Here is a 20,029-nt window from a genome sequence, read left to right as displayed (position 1 = left end):
GATAATTTACAGTCAACAGATCAGTGTCTATACTAAAAATCGCACAGCTAAATATACCAAAACCAGGGTCAGAACATGTAAAGTCAATACACAGGCTTTCACAGAGTACAACAGTATACAGGTTAGAGGTAGAATCGCCATCACATCATCAGTGCAGCCTTCTAATACAAGTAGAATCTGCATGTTTCCTTTTAGTTGCACATTTTAGGCCTCACTATGGCTTTGTTCACACCGGACATTTTTAAGTTCAGTTCTAAAAATGAAAGCACCAGATTATTCTTATGAGGAAAATGATCTGTGCTCGATATAGTCAATGGGGGTCCGATAGAGTCTACCAGTTTTCCAGCATCTTACTGGACAGAATGTGCAACACAAGCCCCTACTGGAGCCTCTGCCGCAGATGTGAACCTAGCCTAAAAGAAAACTGGCCTTGTTGCCCATAGTAATCAATAACAACACAGCTCAGTATGTGAAAGCTGAGCTCTTACAGGCCAGCCTGTGTGTGACAGTTTGGTAAATGAGGACCACTGAAACTAAGGGGGCATTCACACGACCGTATACATTTTGCGGATCGGCACGTCCTGACATTTGTTAGCATGCCTATTTTTGTTGTTGCGGGGAATGACAAATACAGGTGTGAATGCCCCCAAAGTGTGCATGAACAACCTGAGAAAGTGTGCTACTAAAGCTAAACTAAGTGCATCTGAACAGTTCCAGATATCAGCCAAACCCACCAATTACAGAGGGCCCGGCTGACCATTTATATGTTTATGGGGGCTCCTGACTCTCCCCTGGGGTCAACTATAGGAGGAAAGAAGGATTAGGCATGTTAGCTTTTCAACATGCCTGATCATTTTTTCTCAGATGCTGCTGCTGGGGGTGTTTGGCAGTGATTTACTTCTCTACTCCAACTGAGGACACATTCACATTTAACTGAAGCGAGCGTGCACTCATGTGTAGGGGAGCTTAATGCCTACTCACCGGTGAACATGCTCCAATCTGCATAAACACTGTGCCGGATACAGGCACAGACAGGCTAGAAGTGGTCACTTATGGTTAGAAGGTTCAGTATGTCGCTGGTCAAGAACAAGGCTAAAAGTAGGCACACAACACAAATGAATTAAAGCAAAACCTTATGTCTTAAAGTTAAATAAGAAAACTCTCCATTGACGTGTGGTTATTTTTAGCCAAAACAAAATAGCCACTGCACTAAAAACAGCAAAGCTTCAGAAGCCACAATCAGAGGAAGTGCAACATGGCTTCAGCTTGCTGTGGCTGATACTGACAGAGTTTGTTCTGTTACATGGGGTGTCTAATAGGTTAATAGACCAGTACTAAAATTCTCCAGAGCTGAGGTCATAGAGGTTCCTTTAAATGGTCCAACTTAAAAGGGTTTTCCAAGATTTTATCCTCTGGCTAGGTCATCCGTATCCGATTGGTGGGGGTCCCAGGTGTCGGACCCCCACCAATCAGCTGTTTCAGAAGGCACCGGCACTCTTGTGAGCATCTCGCTTTCTCTGTGCTTACTAAGTAAGTAAGTGCTTGGTATTGCGCTCAGCCCCATTCACTTCTACAGGGCTGAGCTACATCTAAGCCATGTGACCGATGAACGTGTGGTCACCGCTGCCTCCTCAAACAGCTGATCGGCAGTGGGCCCAGGTGTCGGACTCCTACCGATCAGATACTGATGACCTATCCAGAGGATAAGTCCTCTGTTATAAAGTAAATCTGCTACTCCAGTCGTCTTCTCTAGTTTGTGTTTACAAGATGCCGTGACCACGCTGATGCTGCAGCCTGTAAAGACACACCAGCGTTCAGGACTGGAGAGGCAGCGCTGGAAACAGTGGGGGGAGTAAAGGGTTGTCTGAGATTTTGATATTGGTCTATCCTCAGGATAGGTCCTCCATATGAGTTTGGCGAGGGTCTGACTCCTACCAGCCTTGCAGATCAGCCGTTTGAAGAGGCTGCGGCAATCTGGCGAGTTCCATTGCCTCCTCCTTGTTTATCAAACACAGCTCCGTGCATTGTATGGCAGCTGCGCTTGGTATTACGGACTGATGACATAACGTCACCGGCCTAGTAAGAGGCAGCTGATCAGCAAGGTTGCCACCAGTCAGATGCTGATGACCAGTCCTGAGGAGAAGCCACCAATATCAAAATCTCAGACAAGCTCTCTAAATGGTAAGTGTATGTTCTTTTATTGTCCTCAAACATTTAGGGGCTTTGGGAAGGTTCAGCTCCTTCAATGGAAGCAAAACTTTAGGGAGATGTAGAACTCCACAGGACCACTCATTTCAATGTAATAAAAAAAAAAAAATATGTAAAATCAAATGGCACATAAACAAAAACTTATAATGTAAAACTGATTAGGAGTAACGTATATGCCATGTACACAAGCAGCGGATATTCGCAGTTTCAGAAATTATCTTAAAACCCTACAGATTTAGCCACGGATTCAGTCTTCCACATTGCAGTTGGTAGAGTTTGTTTCAAACCCGGAAGAGAGGGTTTGCACTAAATTTGAAACCTGCAATTTGCAGATTACCCTTCCATTGTGTACATAGGATTTTGTAAAATCCAATTCACATTTATTGTGCTGAGAAACCTGCAGTGGGGTTTTTCAAGGAGTTTATATTTCAGAGGAATATTGTCAAGTGCTCCATACGAGGTGACTGTAATTGCTCATTTCACAGGCTGTTAGCATCACATCCTAATAGAGAACATCGTCCCCGCACCAATACCAAGTTCATGCATTGGTCAAACCGTGCAAGTACATCAGGTATTCATTCCTCAGCTCTGAAGGAAACAGCTGCAGGCTGTCTGTATAGAAAACAGCTGTATGCTATAAAGCAGAGTGCAAAATCTGCAAGCTATTAGGGTTTACTATACACTGAAGATTTTATAAAAACAGAGTCGTAGAACCAATAAAGACTGCCAACAGATGCTGGGAGATGTAGTTCTGCAACAGCTGGAGAGGCACAGGTTGGGGAACACTGTTCTAAAGGGATTATGAGACACTAAAGCTGTCCATACAGAACACATGCATGTCAGCTGAACCTACCAATTTTGGCAGGAGTGGATGCCCATCTATTGTGTACAGGGCCTCCCGAGTTCTTCCTTAACAGCAAATGTTGGGGGCCAAAGGCATCGAGCAAGTTGGTTTTCGACTGCCCAATCCTTTTGTCCTCTGGGAGATGAGCTGCTGCCAGAGGAGTATGGTTGCGGCTTTCTCCCCCTTTCCTACTGAGAGCACATGCATGCTCGGCTAACCCTGGATGAGATCAGGAGTGATAACACATTCAGCATACAGCCATCTCATGTATATGGCAATCTTTATGCTCCTGTGCAGCCTATACTAGATGCACACATTATCACAGGATATATATAACTCAATATGGTTTCTGAGTTCACAACTAACAGTGTGGGGGGGCACCTTCTTTTCTATAAGAAGATATCTTATAGAAAACAAGTTATGACACATAAGCAAATTTACAATCAGCCAAATAAGATACAATTGTAAAGCATTATATCCATTTCTACCTGCATTAAAAAAAATAACTTTAAAGACATCATATACAAAATATTAAACATTTACAAATGGCTTCAGCAATAAAAACCTCAATATATATATTATAAACATTTGCCTTTCTAGTAAACATAGGGGAGTATACGATAAGGCACTAGATGGCAGTACTTGTCCCAGTCGTGACTGTATTTCTGTTGACACTGGTGCTCGACTCTGCTCACTCGATGGATGAGAAGACCGGTGAGAAAGAATCCATAGAAATAGGGCAAAACATCATTAAATCCTACAGAAATAAGGGAACATCTAGTCACCAGTACGTTATAAATAATTTCCTGGATCAGTAACTTTACATATATACAGAATATTGCTCTCACTATGGAGCCAGTGGACACCAGAACTGCCTACATAGGCCATAAATAAAAGCAAACATTCAAGCTTGGGGCTTCAGGGGCTTACAGGGGTTGTCCAAGTGAATTAAAAGTTTGTCCCATGACACTAACTGCTATGAAGAAAAAAATAAAATAAAATATAATAATTACATAGTTGCCTCTTTCTCCCCACCATGACTCCGAAGGGTCAGGGATCAGTTTGCTCCGTGCAACATGGCTGAGGATTTTTATTTTATTTTACACATATTGATTACCATAATGTCTCCCTTAGGCCTCCTGCACACGTGTGCGCCCCGTTGCCGTATTGCGGACCGTATTTGTGGATCCGCAATACAAGGGTGCCGTTCCGTAGGCATTCTGCATCACGGATACGGACCCATTCACTTCAATGGGTCCACAAATCCAGAGATGCGGAATGGTGCGGCAACGTGGGGTTTCCTCCCGTTCCGCAAAAAGATAGGACATGTTCTTTTTGCAGAACGGCCGGATCGCGGACCCATTAAAGTGAATGGGTCCGCGATCCGCTGCCCCACACGTTCGTGTGCAAGAGGCCTTAGGGTACTTTCACACTAGCGTTTTTGTTTTTCAGTATTGAGTTCCATCACAGGAGCTCAATACCGGGAAAAACTAATCAGTTTTATCGTAATGCATTCTGAATGGAGAGCAATCTCCAAGCTGCCGTTTTCTCTCCGGCCAAAAATCCTGATCACTTGCCGGATCCTGCATCAAGTGCTTCCCATCTGCGCATGCGCAGACCTTTAAAAATGCAAAAATAAATAAATATTAATACCGGATCCGTTTTTCCGGATGACACCGGAGAGACGGATCCAGTTTTTTTTTATGCATTTGTCAGACAGATCCACCTGACAAATGCCATCAGTTTGCGTCCTTATTGCCGACAGAACTGCCTGCCGGAATCCTCTGCTGCAAGTGTGAAAGTACCCTTATCTAAAGAACCAGGCGTGCAGATATATAGTAGGTAAGTGTACAGTGATTAGATGCAGTTATATAGACCTCCTCACACTGTCTGTACTATCTGTGTGTGCTGACTCTCCAGTGCAGTTCTACAAGCTACAGATTCACACTGGTCTCCCTACCTCCTGCATGTAATACCTGACATGAAAGGACAGCAGCTCTGGGTCATCTGTTATGGCTGCCCCCAGAGCAGTGCGACAAGACAGCACCACCCCTGTCCACATGTTGTGTCTGGTATTGCAGCTCAGCTCCAGTGGAGTCAGTGCGGCAAGCTGCAACACCGCACACAACCTGTGGACAGGGTGTGCTGCTGTTTTTAGAAGAAAGCAGCCATATTTTTCTAACCCTGGAGAACCCCTTTAATATAAATAACTGAATACAAGCATTCATCATCATTTTCATTACCAACATATCCAAAGCACAAAAGCAGATTGTAACTCAGGGGAATTACATAAAGAATCTTCAAAGCTAGGATACCTCCTTATACTGGATTGCACCTAGACATCAAGTAATCTACAACTGACTAACATGCTGTGTTTAATGGACAGTAGAGGGCATTCTATGTAAGGATTAACAAAGGCTACTGACACTCACCACAGGGCAGACACCAGGCCCAGGCCATGATAATATCACCCAAGTAGTTTGGATGTCGGACAAATCCCCACCAACCAGAGGCGAGGAGTGGAGAGCCACATGAACTGGGGATGCTCTTCAGATCTGCAGACACACAAAGCCCGTTAGCACAACAGACACAGGACAAAACAGACTCATACGATTTAAGACAACGTTTACTTACATGAAAGTCTGGGGTCCTCTGGATTTCTCCTAAAGGCATTCTTCTGGTTGTTGGCACTTCGGAAGATGATGTAACCAAAAGCTTTTAAAAAGAAAGAAAACCACGAGACATATGAACATATACATCCCGATACTGACACATCTATACTTTTAAAATAAAAGTATCCAAGTTCACTTTAAACACAGATGTAGATGACCAGTGCAGCTACATCGTGCAGTTAAGTCTTGTCCCACCGGATTATTTAAATTTTTTTCACAAAATTTCTTAACACCTGCCAACATTTTAGTGATAATGACTGATGCACATAGTTTGGTTTATATTTCATTTAGGGAAAAAAATATGTATAAAATTAGTGAAATAAAATAATCAACGGGGAAGAAGGCAGGAGAGAGAGACGACACTTGATCCATAAATATAACAAACGATTTGTTAAGTGAGCCTCAGATCCAAGATCCAAAGTCGCTTTGCTCAAACCGTCTCCGTACAGCATTAAAATGTACAGCCTCTGATGAGGCGAACTCAGTTATTCCCCAAGTCTCACGACACTTTGGTATTTCAGTTTAAAACTTGAATCTGAACTCTGCTTAGATTCCGACTGGTACCTCAGAACCAAACCTGAGTTCGGACCTAAGTTTTAAACTGGTTTTCCAGTTTAAAAATGTAATACCAAAGTTATAACAGAGTTAACTTCATCAGAGGCCGTACATTTTAATGTTGTAGGGAGACGGATCTCCGTACAGCATTATTCTGAAGTTTTGAGCGAAGAGATCTCAGATCTAGGATCCGAAGCTCACTTCACTTATCACCACAAGCGATGCCTTGCTTTAAGCAGACTGGGTGCAAGAGGGCCAGTTACAAGATTATATGCGGACAAACATCCCCCCTTTCTCTTTTCAGAGATCTAAGTCTAATAGGAGTATATGGAGGAGTCCCACACTTACTGTTCATTGCCACAACAGCTCCAAGAACGGCCCAGGAAATCTCCACTGGATGCTTGACCAGGTAAGCAGCTTGGAGAGAGTAGGCAAACGGAACCCACACCAGGTTACCAAATGCCAGCATAAAGCCAAACCCTTCGTGCGCAATATCCAGAGAGGATAACATACTTTCCTAAGGACACAAACACAACATGTCAAATGACAACATATCAGGTCACTGAGGGGTTAATAAGACATGCAGGTAGCATTTCCATGGCTGGCCACTACAGGGAAATGGTAACAAGCAAACACGAATGATAACAAAACCCGATTTCTTACACTGCATGTGGTAGTTGGAGTCAAACTACATGGCAGTCATTGCTTTGCTTTTATTGAGCAGAAACGCTCTATCAGTTCTACTAGTGTATGCATTTATACGTCTTACTCCATTTCCTTTCCACATTCAGCACTTGCTATTAAACTTCATTGTGTGGTGTGTAATTTTTACCCCAGTTAATTTATAGCAACATCCATTATGTACTCAGACAACGGTTACTTCTTTCTGACACTATCGCAGTCTCACTCAGCACAAACCCAGTTACCTGATTCCAAAGAGCGTGGAGAACATACAAAAGTTGGAAAGCATTCACCAATATCATTGGTGCCGATGGGCTCTCAAGCTGCTGAATGTCCATTTCAGCCAAAAGCATTATGAAGTTGATGAAAACCTGGAAGTGGAAAAAAGAAACAGGACTGTACACAGCACCACTAATACAAGTATATACCACTTTATAGGAAACTTGGAAGCAGGAGGCTCTTTTACACAGATGCGCTACACATATATACTCTAGAACAGGGATGGCCAACCTGCGGCTCTCCAGCTGTTGTAAAACTACAACCCCCACCATGCCCTGCTGAAGTCTGATAGCTCTAGGCAGACTGGGCATGCAGGGAGTTGTAGTTTTGCAACAGCTGGAGAGCCGCAGGTTGGCCATCCCCGCTCTAGAACAGAAAATGTAGCCGAGCTACTGAAAATCAGCATTGAAGGCAGTGTTAATTCACTGAACATAATCAGCATCCAAAAGATTTCTGGTGACCGGCAATCAGACACTTATCTATTATGTTGTCAGTATGTTGGAGGAACGTGATGCCTATGGTGGGCTGCAGGCCAGCGAGAACAACTAGAAATTCAAATATATGTGAAAGTGTTTCTTCAATAAAAAAAAAATTATATATTTTTATGTTAACTTTGGCCTGGAGTGGGAGGTGGCGAACTTGAATTGTCTAAAAGACCACAAATATTGTGAGATCACAGTGGAAACCGCGCCTTACCCAACTGATCAACGCTGCATGCACCGCACTGAAATGCTTCAGGTCAAACTTGCCAATACGGGGATTTAATTCTCTGCCCATAAAAAACGTGTAGATAAAATTCCCTGCAACACAGATTAAACAGGCAAAAGTTGCAAAATTGTGTTAAAACTGAAGGGCTATATTACCTTTAATGCAAATTACTGCATTGTACAAGCCTAGCTAACCCTCTCTGTGAACATTCACATCACCCTAAAGAATAATGGTGGTAACCCACATGGCCAGTAAGAACTTTTGAAAGGCTATTTCTTTAATTGATTCTAGTGGAGAGATGACATCACAGGTCAAATCCCGGTGAAAACTAGCGCTGGAGCACTTGGGGGCAAAGGCGTTTATCAGAAAACATGCATAACACTTACTGGATTTCCCTGCAGCTGACAGTTCTTCTTGTGAGGCCTTCCTTGAGCGTACAAACAGATACGCACTTAAAATCACGGAGAGGAGAGTGGCAGAGGCAGCAAATTGATGAAGGTGCTGATATACATAAAGAAGGTTAATCTTATAGTATAAGAGCACAGCAACCAGTACGCCAATGAAGAACAGTGCAAAAAGTCCTGGAAGAGAAAATTACACAAGCATTGTACATTTCATTGGCATAACATACACCAAAATGCAAACCCTTAGGCCCCTTGCAGACGAGCGCGTGTCACTCTGCGAGTCCGCAGCTCCTGGGCTGACCTCCCAGCACTGACGGGGTCACATAGGATCATCAATATAATGCTATGTAACCCTTACAGTTCTGGAATGTATTGGATAACACTGGCAGCATTATGTTATATAATGCTATGTGACCCAGTCAGTGCTGGGAGGTCAGACAGGAGCTGCGCTGCGATTTTGACAAATGCATGACGAACTGCAAGGGGCCTTAAGGTTCATTTACACCTAGCAATGAGCAGCAGATTGTCAGGAAGGAAATGTTTATTCCCGACATTCGGCTGGTCGCTCAGTGGAGCCGAAAACGGCATTTACATGCAGCGATCACCTCTAAAGTATGAGGACGAGCAGTCACTACTGCGATTGCTCGTTCTCAGAGCTACATTGGTTCTGGGCACCAGATCGCCGTTTAGACCGCACGATCTGCTGCCCAGAAATTATCATTTAGGCGCCTGCACGAACGTCAGGATCACCCAATTAACTAGCGTTTCGCGGCACCTTTACATAGGCAGATTTTGGGAACATTCCCTCCCGATAATATGCCAGATTATTGCAAGGTGTAAATCCTCTTTAAGCCTCATTTATCAAAACTGCCCAAGAAAAATAAAAAAATTGCCTTTTTCCACACACTAAACAGGTTTCCCCTTCCATAATGTTCTGGGAAGAGGAAAGCTAAACTCCGATTAGCTGCCATGGGCAACAAGGCCAGTTTTTCTGTAGACTGTTTTGATAAGAAGCTTATTATTTCATACATCATTCTAACCCCTAAAGCTGATAACCTACCATTGATCCTGTAGCTCAGTCTCTTCCCAGTTGCAAGCGGAACACCATGTGCAATCTAAAAAGAAAGTGAATTTCCATCTTGTAACTGGAATTATTGCTCTGATTTCCTGGACAAAAATGTCCAGATTGTTTATCAATAAATAAATAAAAACGATTATTCCCAAGTTTGCACCATTTGTGAGGACATTTTACAATTTTTTTTATGAAGTGGTGTAGTTTGTTAGAAAATAAATGCAGAGCACTTGAGGGTCCTGCTTTGCAAGCTTGTACAATTTTAAAGGGGTTCTCTGAAAGTATTGCTGACTTTAGGGTAGGTAATAAATAGACAGGTGGGGGTTCAACGCCCAGAGACCTAACTGAGCAGCTGTTTGTAGTAGCTCTAGCTACCGAACCCGGCACCAGAACTACACAAAAATAAAATAAAAAATAAACTAATTTTCTCACAAACCGTATTAAAGGGAACCTGTCATCTGCTCTATGATGCCCTCGCCAAGGGCAGCATAGTGTAGTGGCAGTGATGGAAATCAGTACTTTTATAATGCAGACACTCTGAACCCCTCAGCACATGCCAGCGCTGAGAGGGAGACAAGTCTGACAAGGCTTGCTGTCAAGAGTGAAGTACACAGCCGTCTCCAGAACTCCCATGAAGGTGGAGCAGCAGTGCTCTGCTCATTTTAGGGGGCCACGGCGGGTAAGTGTTCTCATTCTCGGGATCACTAAGGGGGAGTCCCAGCTGTAGGACCTCTACCAACCTAGCAGATATCCACCTTGTGGATAGGGGATAATTTGCCACCAGAATACATCTTTAAGGCTACATGCACACGACCGTATGTATTTTGTGGTCCGCAAAAAAAAAAAAAAAATAGATGACATCCGTATTTTTTTTTGCGGATCCATTGTAACAATACCTAAAATGGACAAGAATAGGACATGTTCCCAGTTCTTAAGGGGTTAACAGAGAGAAGTGATTATGTGTGCATTTTGAACAGGTTCACAAATTCTTAATCCATATTACCATTCCAATGGGAAGAAGGTAGAATAGTTCAAGCAGCAGTATCCAGAGAGCAAAATATCCAAAGACTGTAGAGTCCCACAGGTCACGAAATGCCCAGTGCGGGTAGAAACTCCAGAGAGATGCATCCTTCTGAGCGCACATATGCAGAAGATAGTACAGGAGAGCGGGCATGGAAAGCATCATGAGAGCTGCACCTAAATAACAGAAAATAATTTAGGATTTTTTTCTGCTTTGTGTGCGATTATACAATGAAATGCAGTAACTTTACACAAACAAGTAACAATATGTACTAGTCCGATTCACACTGCTATATCAAGGCTTTTTTGCGAGACTTCTATTTCACAACAAAAGCTGAAGTAGGGTTGGGCGATATAACAGTATCACGATATACCGCGGTATTAAAAAAAAACTGCGATATGGCACATTGTGCGCTGACCGCTTCTAAACGTGCGCCCGCCCCTTGCATAGCGCTGCCGCTGAGTAACATTACTTCCTCTCGCTCCTGGTCTGGCTCCTTCTTGCTCCGCCTCCCCAAGTCTCCACCCACCATCTGACATCACCACCGTCGTCACCCACCAGCGCCGGCTCTATTGTATATGTGGCGAATCGATCCCCTGTGTGAGTACTGGTGACTCTGGAAGGGTATATCGCAAAGTATTACTGCATGTATGGTGGCCTGTGGCCACAAGACCTTATTATAACGCCCCCTTGTGGCTGCCCCCACACAGTGTGACGCCCCCTTGTGGCTGCCCCCACACAGTGTGACGCCCCCTTGTGGCTGCCCCCACACAGTGTGACGCCCCCTTGTGGCTGCCCCCACACAGTGTGACGCCCCCTTGTGGCTGCCCCCACACAGTGTGACGCCTCCTTGTGGCTGCCCCCACACAGTGTGACGCCTCCTTGTGGCTGCCCCCACACAGTGTGACGCCTCCTTGTGGCTGCCCCCACACAGTGTGACGCCCCCTTGTGGCTGCCACCACACAGTGTGACGCCCCCTTGTGGCTGCCCCCACACAGTGTGACGCCCCCTTGTGGCTGCCCCCACACAGTGTGACGCCCCCTTGTGGCTGCCCCCACACAGTGTGACTCCCCCTTGTGGCTGCCCCCACACAGTGTGACGCCCCCTTGTGGCTGCCCCCACACAGTGTGACGCCCCCTTGTGGCTGCCCCCACACAGTGTGACGCCCCCTTGTGGCTGCCCCCACACAGTGTGACGCCCCCTTGTGGCTGCCCCCACACAGTGTGACGCCCCCTTGTGGCTGCCCCCACACAGTGTGACGCCCCCTTGTGGCTGCCCCCACACAGTGTGACGCCCCCTTGTGGCTGCCCCCACACAGTGCGACGCCCCCTTGTGGCTGCCCCCACACAGTGCGACGCCTCCTTGTGGCTGCCCCCACACAGTGCGACGCCTCCTTGTGGCTACCACCACACAGTGCGACGCCTCCTTGTGGCTGCCTCCACACAGTGCGACGCCTCCTTGTGGCTGCCCCCACACAGTGCGACGCCTCCTTGTGGCTGCCCCCACACAGCGCGACGCCTCCTTGTGGCTGCCCCCACACAGCGTGACGCCTCCTTGTGGCTGCCCCCACACAGCGTGACGCCTCCTTGTGGCTGCCCCCATACAGTATAACGTCTCCTTGTGGCTGCCCCCATACAGTATAACGTCTCCTTGTGTTTTTTTTTTCTTTTAAACGGGTATTTATTGCAATATATATCGTTATCGCGATACATTTTTTAATATCGTTATCGTCTGATAATTTTTGATATCGTCCAACCCTAAGCTGAAGTGGATCTTTTCGGGGCTATTTATACAGGTTTCCTTGCATGCCCCTGACAAGTAGTGATTATGCACACCATTAAAAGGGGTTCTCTGGGAATTAAGAAAAACTAGATTTTTGTGAAACTCACCTGTAAAATCTTTTTCTAGTCTTTTCCATTGGGGGACACAGACCATGGGTATAGCTTAGGCCATTACTAGGAGGATACACTATGCAAATAATAAAAAACAACTCCTCGTCCACTGGCTATACCCCCATGCTCCAACAGGAGGACCTCAGTGCGTGCAAAAGCAGTGGGAGAAAGAGATCAGTGACAAAATATTAACAAAGAAAAGCAGAACCAAGGAACACCCCCATCAGGCCGTTAACCATAAGGTCCCACTAGAATAGAACCAACCCCTCCTGTAACAGACAAGAATGGGTGGGAGCTGTGTCCCCCAATAAAAAAAGGCGATAGGCCATGGCAATAGTCGACCAAATCCACCGAGCCACAGTGACCTCGGAGGCCACCAGACCCTTACGAGGCCCCTCGCAAACCACAAAAAGGGAGTCCGAGCGGCGAAATGGGGCAGTAACCGACAGGTACACCCGCAAAGTACAGACAACATCCAGAGAATGGAGAGAGCGCTCTTTCGGGTTCGCCGGAGCGGGGCAAAAAGAGGGCAGGATTATGTCCTCATTAAGGTGGAAGACGGAGACCACCTTGGGCAAAAAAAGAAGGGACTGGGCGCAGTACCACCTTATCCTTGTGGAAGACCAAAAAGGGCTCCCTGGAGGAAAGGGCGGCCAGCTCCAATACCCTCCTGATATAGAGGTGATGGCCACCAAAAAGACCACCTTCCAGGTGAGAAGACTCAGGGAAATGTCACTCAGGGGCTCAAAAGGAGCCGTATGGAGAGAAGACAGAACCAGGTTCAGATCCCAGGGGGCAGAGGAGGGACATATGGAGGGACCGAATGCGCCACCCCCTGTAGGAAGGTCCTCACCGGACCGAGCAGAGCCAGAGATGGCTGAAAGAAAATGGCCAGAGCAGAGACCTGACCCTTCAGAGAGCTCAGGGACATTCCCATCTCAAGATCCAACTGGAGAAAGGAGAGGACCACCAGAACTGAGAAACGAAGGGGAAAAACACCTAACTTCTCGCAAAAGGCAAGAAAGGCATTCCTGGTACGATAGTATATCTGGGAGGAATCATGGTCTTCACGACAGAGTCTGAGAAGCCCCTCTTCTTCAAGATGGAGGTCTCAACAGCCACACTGTTAAACGAAGCAGCTGTAAATTCTGGTGGAAGAGCGGTCCTTGAGACAGCATGTTCTCCCTGAGAGGAAAAGGCCACGGAACGTCTGGCAGCATCCGGGTGACCTCTGAGAACAAGGCGCGGCGAGGCCAATCGGGGGCGATGAGTATGGTCGGGATCCCTTCCGCTGCGACCCTGCGAAGAACCTTTGGGAGTAGAGGCAGTGGTGGGAAGACCTAGAGGAGCACGAAGTCTTGCCACGGAGACACCAGAGCGTCCACCCCGTACGCCTCCCGGATCCACCCTGTTGTGGCAGAGAAAGTCTGCCGTCCAGTTTTCGACCCCTGGGATGTACACTGCAGACAATATTGGAACATGAGTTTCCGCCCACTGGAGGATCCTTTTCACCTCTTGCATCACCGTCAGGCTGCGGGTTCCGCCCTGATGATTGATGTAGGCCACAGCCGTGGCATTGTCCGAGTGGACCCTTACCGGGAGACCCTCTAGGAGGGGGGTCCAATGAGACAGAGGAAAATTGCTCTGAGCTCCAGTATGTTGATCGGAAGGCGGGCTTCCCCCTCTGACCACACCCCCTGAACCATCCGAGCCCGGAGAACGCCGCGCCAACCCAGGAGACTGGCATCGGTGGTGACGACTGTCCAGGAGATTGGGAGGAAGGATCTCCCTGAAGGCAGATTCTAAGGTGACAGCCACCACGGGAGTTCCATGCGATCCCGAGGAGGTAGGCGGATCTGAGAGTCCAGACCCCTCGATGTCCTGTCCCAGAAGGACAGGATCGCCTGTTGCAGAGGCCGAGTGTGAAACTAGGCAAAGGGGACAGCCTCGAAGGAGGCCACTATAAGCCCCAGAACCTGCATGCACTCCCTGATGGAGATACACGGGGCATGCAGAAGGCGAGACACCGACTCCCGTATCCGTGAGAACTTGCAATCCGGAAGGAATACCCGGGCTACAGAGGTGTCCAGAATCATCCCCAGGAAGGTCACCCTCTGGGAAGGTTGGAGAGAGGACTTCGGGGAGTTGATCAGCCAGCCGAACTGCTGCAGAGTCTGAACAGTGATCCTGACGCCGTCTTCGGCCTGGGGACGAGAGGGAGCCTTTATCAGTATGTCGTCCAGGTAGGGCAACAGAGATATGCCCCTGGTGCGAAGAAGTGCCATGAGCGGCGCCAAGATCTTTGTGAATACCCGCGGGGCTGTCGCCAGCACAAAGGGAAGGGCGACGAACTGATAATGACGGCCGCCAATGACGAAACGCAGGAATCTGTGGCGAGATTCTGCGATAGGGACATGCAGATAGGCATCCCGGATGTCCACTGACGCGAGGAACTTCCCTGGAAGAAGAGAAGCAATAACTGAGCGGAGGGATTCCATCTGGAACCTCCGCACCCGCAGGGACTTGTTTAAGGGCTTCAGGTCTAGGACCGGACGCACTGATCCCTCCTTCTTTGGCACTACAAAGAGATTTGAGTAGAACCCTGTACCCTGTTCCTCCAGAGGAACTGGGGCAACTACTCCCCGGTCCAAAAGGGAAGAGACCGCTTGTAAAAGGGCCGAGGCTCGGGCCGGATCCCCCCGAAACCCGAGAAGGGAAGAAACGTCCCGGAGGTCTGGAAGCGAATTCTATCTTGTAACCGGAAGTTACAATTTCCAGGGCCCAGGCGTCTTGAACGTGAGCTCTCCAGACCTGCTGAAAGGAGAGCAGGGGCGAGCTCTGAAGGCGAGCTTGGATCTAGATTGGGGCAGGTGTGTGCTCTTGCCCCTGGTAGCGTCAGAGATAATCTCGTCCAGCTTAGCACCGAAGAGCCTGGAGCCCGCAAAGGGGAGGTTAGTGAGAGAGCGCTTTGAGGAAGCGTCGGCGTCCCAGACCTTCAACCAGACCTCCCTGCACTGCGTGACCGAGAGGGCCGAAACCCGCGCAAAGAGTGCCGACATCCAATGAGGCCTCACAGAGGAATGTTGTCACTTGGGACACCTGGAGGACGAAGTTCAGGGTGTCCGCAGACCTGTGCCCGCCAAAGTAATGATTGCTTTGGAAAGAGAGTCAACGCCTGTCAACGGAGTCCTGTAGGGAGGACCCGTCCAGGACTGGTATTGCTGTATTTTTAGCCAATCTGGCCACCGGCGGGTCGACCTTTAAATTCCATTCCTACATAGACCGAGCTGAAGTACAGCGAGGAGGTGGGGGATGAGGATAATCAGCAGCAGCAGCTCTTGTATTCAGTCTCCATTACCACAGTCTGTCCTGTCCGTCCTCTCTGTACTTCATGGACTCCATTCCTACAGAGATTTAGCTGAAGTGCTTATCAGCTGTATTCAGGATCATAATCCCTGACAAGCAGAGCACAGAGGAGGATGAGGCAGCTCTTTAGCTCAGTGTTGTGAAGTAACTTGTCCTGCTGTGTGATTACGAGTGTGTGCATTATTAGGACGGCGGCCATTTTATTTCCCAGACGATTGCTCCCTAGACAAAACTAGCCATAACTACAAACCGGATTCCAAAAAAGTTGGGACACTATACAAATTGTGAAAAAAAACTGAATGCAATGATGTGGAGGTGCGAACTTCTAATATTTTATTCAGAATAGAACATAAATCACGGAACAAAAGTTTAAACTGAGAAAATGTACCATTTTAAGGGAAAAATATGTTGAATCAGAATTTCATGGTGTCAACAAATCCCCAAAAAGTTGTGACAAGGCTTTTTTCACCACTGTGTGGCATCTCCCCTTCTTCTTACAACACTCAACAGACGTCTGGGGACCGAGGAGACCAGTTTCTCAAGTTTAGAAATAGGAATGCTCTCCCATTCATGTCTAATACAGGCCTCTAACTGTTCAATCGTCTTGGGCCTTCTTTGTTGCACCTTCCTCTTTATGATGCGCCAAATGTTCTCTATAGGTGAAAGATCTGGACTGCAGACCGGCCATTTCAGTACCCGGATCCTTCTCCTACGCAGCCATGATGTTGTGATTGATGCAGAATGTGGTCTGGCATTATCTTGTTGAAAAATGCAGGGTCTTCCCTGAAAGAGATGACGTCTGGATGGGAGCATATGTTGTTCTAGAACCTGAATATATTTTTCTGCATTGATGGTGCCTTTCCAGACATGCAAGCTGCCCATGCCACACGCACTCATGCAACCCCATACCTTCAGAGATGCAGGCTTCTGAACTGAGCGTTGATAACAACTTGGGTTGTCCTTGTCCTCTTTGGTCCGGATGACATGGCGTCCCAGATTTCCAAAAAGAACTTTGAATCGTGACTCGTCTGACCACAGAACAGTCTTCCATTTTGCCACACTCCATTTTAAATGATCCCTGGCCCAGTGAAAACGCCTGAGCTTGTGGATTTTGCTTAGAAATGGCTTCTTCTTTGCACTGTAGAGTTTCAGCTGGCAACGGCGGATGGCACGGTGGATTGTGTTCACTGACAATGGTTTCTGGAAGTATTCCTGAGCCCATTCTGTGATTTCCTTTACAGTAGCATTCCTGTTTGTGGTGCAGTGTCGTTTAAGGGCCCGGAGATCACAGGCATCCAGTATGGTTTTACGGCCTTGACCCTTACGCACAGAGATTGTTCCAGATTCTCTGAATCTTCGGATGATGTTATGCACAGTTGATGATGATAGATGCAAAGTCTTTCCAGTTTTTCGCTGGGTAACACCTTTCTGATATTGCTCCACTATCTTTCTGCGCAACATTGTGGGAATTGGTGATCCTCTACCCATCTTGGCTTCTGAGAGACACTGCCACTCTGAGAAGCTCTTTTTATACCCAATCATGTTGCCAATTGACTTAGTGTTAATTGGTCTTCCAGCTCTTCGTTATGCTCAAATTTACTTTTTCCAGCCTCTTATTGCTACTTGTCCCAACTTTTTTGGGATTTGTTGACACCGTGAAAATTTGAATCAACGTATTTTTCCTTTAAAATGATACATTTACTCTGATTAAATGTTTGATCTGTCATCTACGTTCTATTACAAATAAAATATTGACATTTGCCATCTCCACATCATTGCATTCAGTTTTTATTCACAATTTGTTTAGTGTCCCAACTTTTTTGGAATCCGGTTTGTAAATAAATCCAAAGAATGAGGCAGCACTCCAACTTCAGGTGAAAAGGTGATGACCCAATTTATTTCCCAGGCAACGTTTCGGCCCACCCAATGAGGCCTTTGTCAAGCTTGACAAAGGCCTCATTGGGTGGGCCGAAACGTTGCCTGGGAAATAAATTGGGTCATCACCTTTTCACCTGAAGAAGTTGGAGTGCTGCCTTGTTCTTTGGATTTTTTTATACAGTGATAGAGACGCCTGTTTTCCCTGAGGAGTTGCACCCTGTTCACACTATCTGTGCTGCTGCTTCAACTGTGTTTGTCATAACTAATGAAAGGTATTTGGGAATATATTTATAATAAAGTAATATTTAAGTAATTTCATTTTCTTGAATTCTTAGAGAACCCCTTTAACCTTAATAAATACTTCTACAAGAAAATGATTATATCTGTCTTACCTATAGCTCCTCCAAACTCTACCACAGGCTTCTCAACAGGCACAATATGCCTAGTGGGTTCTGGTTTCAATATAAATTCTTTGACATCTTTATTTTCAGATTCTGCAAAATATTCTTTCCTTTGGACATAGCGCAAAACCTTTTGATTTTTCGTTTGCTGTTCGTCCACCTTTAACTGCAAAAAAATAAAAAATAAAATATTATTGCATGAACTTAATACCTGCAAGTATGTTCTAAATACGCAAAGTCGAGTTACAGAAAACTTCAAGCAGAAACAAAACACAATAAATGAAGAGGTCAACACACAAAATCATTAGCATTAATACAGACAACTTTATAGAAAGTTTGATAAATTAACAGCACGAGATACATATATACAGGCTGTTGTCATGACTCCAGCCGATGACGCTGACTTGGCAGTGAAACAAGTCGGGTAGAAAATAGCGCTCGTTTTAACCTCCTAACAGTACTGCCCAAGTGCTCGGTCAGCTTAGGGTACTTTCACACTTGCTTTGTGCGATTACAGTAGGCAGTTCCATTGCCTGAACTGCCTGCCTGATCAGGCAAACTGATTCTGATCAGTCTGAAAAATGCATTGCAATACCGGATCAGTTTTTCCGATGTCATCCGGCAAAACGGATGCATTTTTTATCTTTTTCACATTTTTAAAGGACGGATCAGGCTTTGCGTATTTTGAATGCCGGCACTAATATATTCCTATGGGGGGAAAAAATTACGGATCCGGCATTCAGGCAAGTGTTCAGTTTTTTTGGCCGGAGATAAAAACCGCAGCATGCTGCGGTATTATCTCCATCCTGAAAAGTCAATAGGACTGAACTAAAGACATCCTGAACGGATTTCTCTCCATTCAGAATGCAGGGGATAAAACTGATCAGTTCTTTTCCGGTATTGAGCCCCTAGGACGGAACTCAGTGCCGGAAAAGAAAAACGCTTGTGTGAAAGTACCCTTAGGGGTTGTGTTGCTGCTTTAGCTGTTCATATCTCAGGATAGGTAGGAGCTAGAGATAAGGAGATTTTTGTGAAACTCACCTGTAAAATCTTTTTCTCGACTTTTCCATTGGGGGACACAGACCATGGGTATAGCTTAGAGGTATTAGTAGGAGGGACACTATGCAAATACAAAAGAGCTCCTCCTCCTCCTCGGGCTATACCCCCTGACTCCACCAGGAGAAGCTCAGGCGTTGCAAAGCAGTAGGAGAAGGAGACAAGAAAAAAATAACGGAAGCCATTGGATCAAGCCTAAAAGGTCCAACCACAAATAAACTGAAAAACCCCTCCTGCAACAGGCAGAATGGGAGGGAGCTGTGTCCCCCAATGGAAAAGTCGAGAAAAAGATTTTACAGATGAGTTTCACAAAAATCTCCTTTTCTCGTACTTTTTTCCATTGGGGGACACAGACCATGGGACGTCCTAAAGCAGTCCATGGGGTGGGAAAAACATCAGCTCCGCCAGGAGGAACGTCCAACGGTCAAACAGGAACCACAGCCTGTAAAACCCTGCGGCAAAAGACAGCATCAGCCGAAGCCAGGGATGCAGCTGATAAAACTTCGTAAAGGACCGTAAGGACGACCAGGTGGCCGCCTTACGCAGCTGACTCGCAGAGGCACGATTGCGCCTTGCCCAGGAAGCCTCCACCACCCTAGTGGCGTGAGCGGCAATTCGAGCCGGGGAACCCTACCACGAGCGCGATAAGCAGCCGAGCGGATCCATCGTGCCACAGTGACCTTGGAGGCCGCCAGACCCCTACGAGGTCCCTCGGGAACCACAAGGAGGAATCAGAACTGCGAACGTAAGCGGTAGCCGTTAGATACACTTCCAAGGCCCGGACGTCAGCCAGGGAGTGTAGAGCGCGTTCCTTGGAGTTTGCCAGAGAAGGGTAAAAGGAGGGCAGGACAAGATCCTTGCTAAAGGTGGAAGAAGAGACCACCTTGGGCAAAAAGGAGGGAACCGGACGGAACACAACCAGTATCCTGGAGAAAAACCAGAAAGGGGCTCCTGGCGGGAAAGAGCGGCGAGCTCCGACACCCGTCTAATGG

General features: G+C 46.6%; 1 protein-coding gene across 3 annotated transcripts in view; it reads right to left on the bottom strand.

The window, feature by feature from the left end:
- Nucleotides 1-870: 870 nt before the first annotated feature.
- The window catches only part of LBR (lamin B receptor), an 82,683-nt gene continuing 63,524 nt past the window's right edge, over nt 871-20,029 (bottom strand). For 2 of the 3 annotated variants that reach the window (XM_044288857.1, XM_044288858.1), the window contains exons 5-14: nt 17,973-18,150; nt 10,427-10,620; nt 9,412-9,466; nt 8,334-8,528; nt 7,936-8,039; nt 7,206-7,331; nt 6,628-6,796; nt 5,687-5,767; nt 5,485-5,607; nt 871-3,809 (exon numbers count right to left, since the gene is read on the bottom strand). In XM_044288857.1, the coding sequence (XP_044144792.1) occupies nt 3,649-3,809; nt 5,485-5,607; nt 5,687-5,767; nt 6,628-6,796; nt 7,206-7,331; nt 7,936-8,039; nt 8,334-8,528; nt 9,412-9,466; nt 10,427-10,620; nt 17,973-18,150 (1,386 nt within the window). In that variant the 3' untranslated portion in view covers nt 871-3,648. The remainder of the gene's footprint in view (nt 3,810-5,484; nt 5,608-5,686; nt 5,768-6,627; nt 6,797-7,205; nt 7,332-7,935; nt 8,040-8,333; nt 8,529-9,411; nt 9,467-10,426; nt 10,621-17,972; nt 18,151-20,029) is intronic. The other variant, XM_044288859.1, reaches the window with a different exon arrangement.

The sequence above is a fragment of the Bufo gargarizans genome, chromosome 4 (assembly GCF_014858855.1).
Source record: "Bufo gargarizans isolate SCDJY-AF-19 chromosome 4, ASM1485885v1, whole genome shotgun sequence".
Lineage (NCBI taxonomy): Eukaryota > Metazoa > Chordata > Amphibia > Anura > Bufonidae > Bufo > Bufo gargarizans.
Note: the sequence above shows the minus strand (reverse complement) of the source record. Positions and strands in the feature narration are given on the sequence as shown.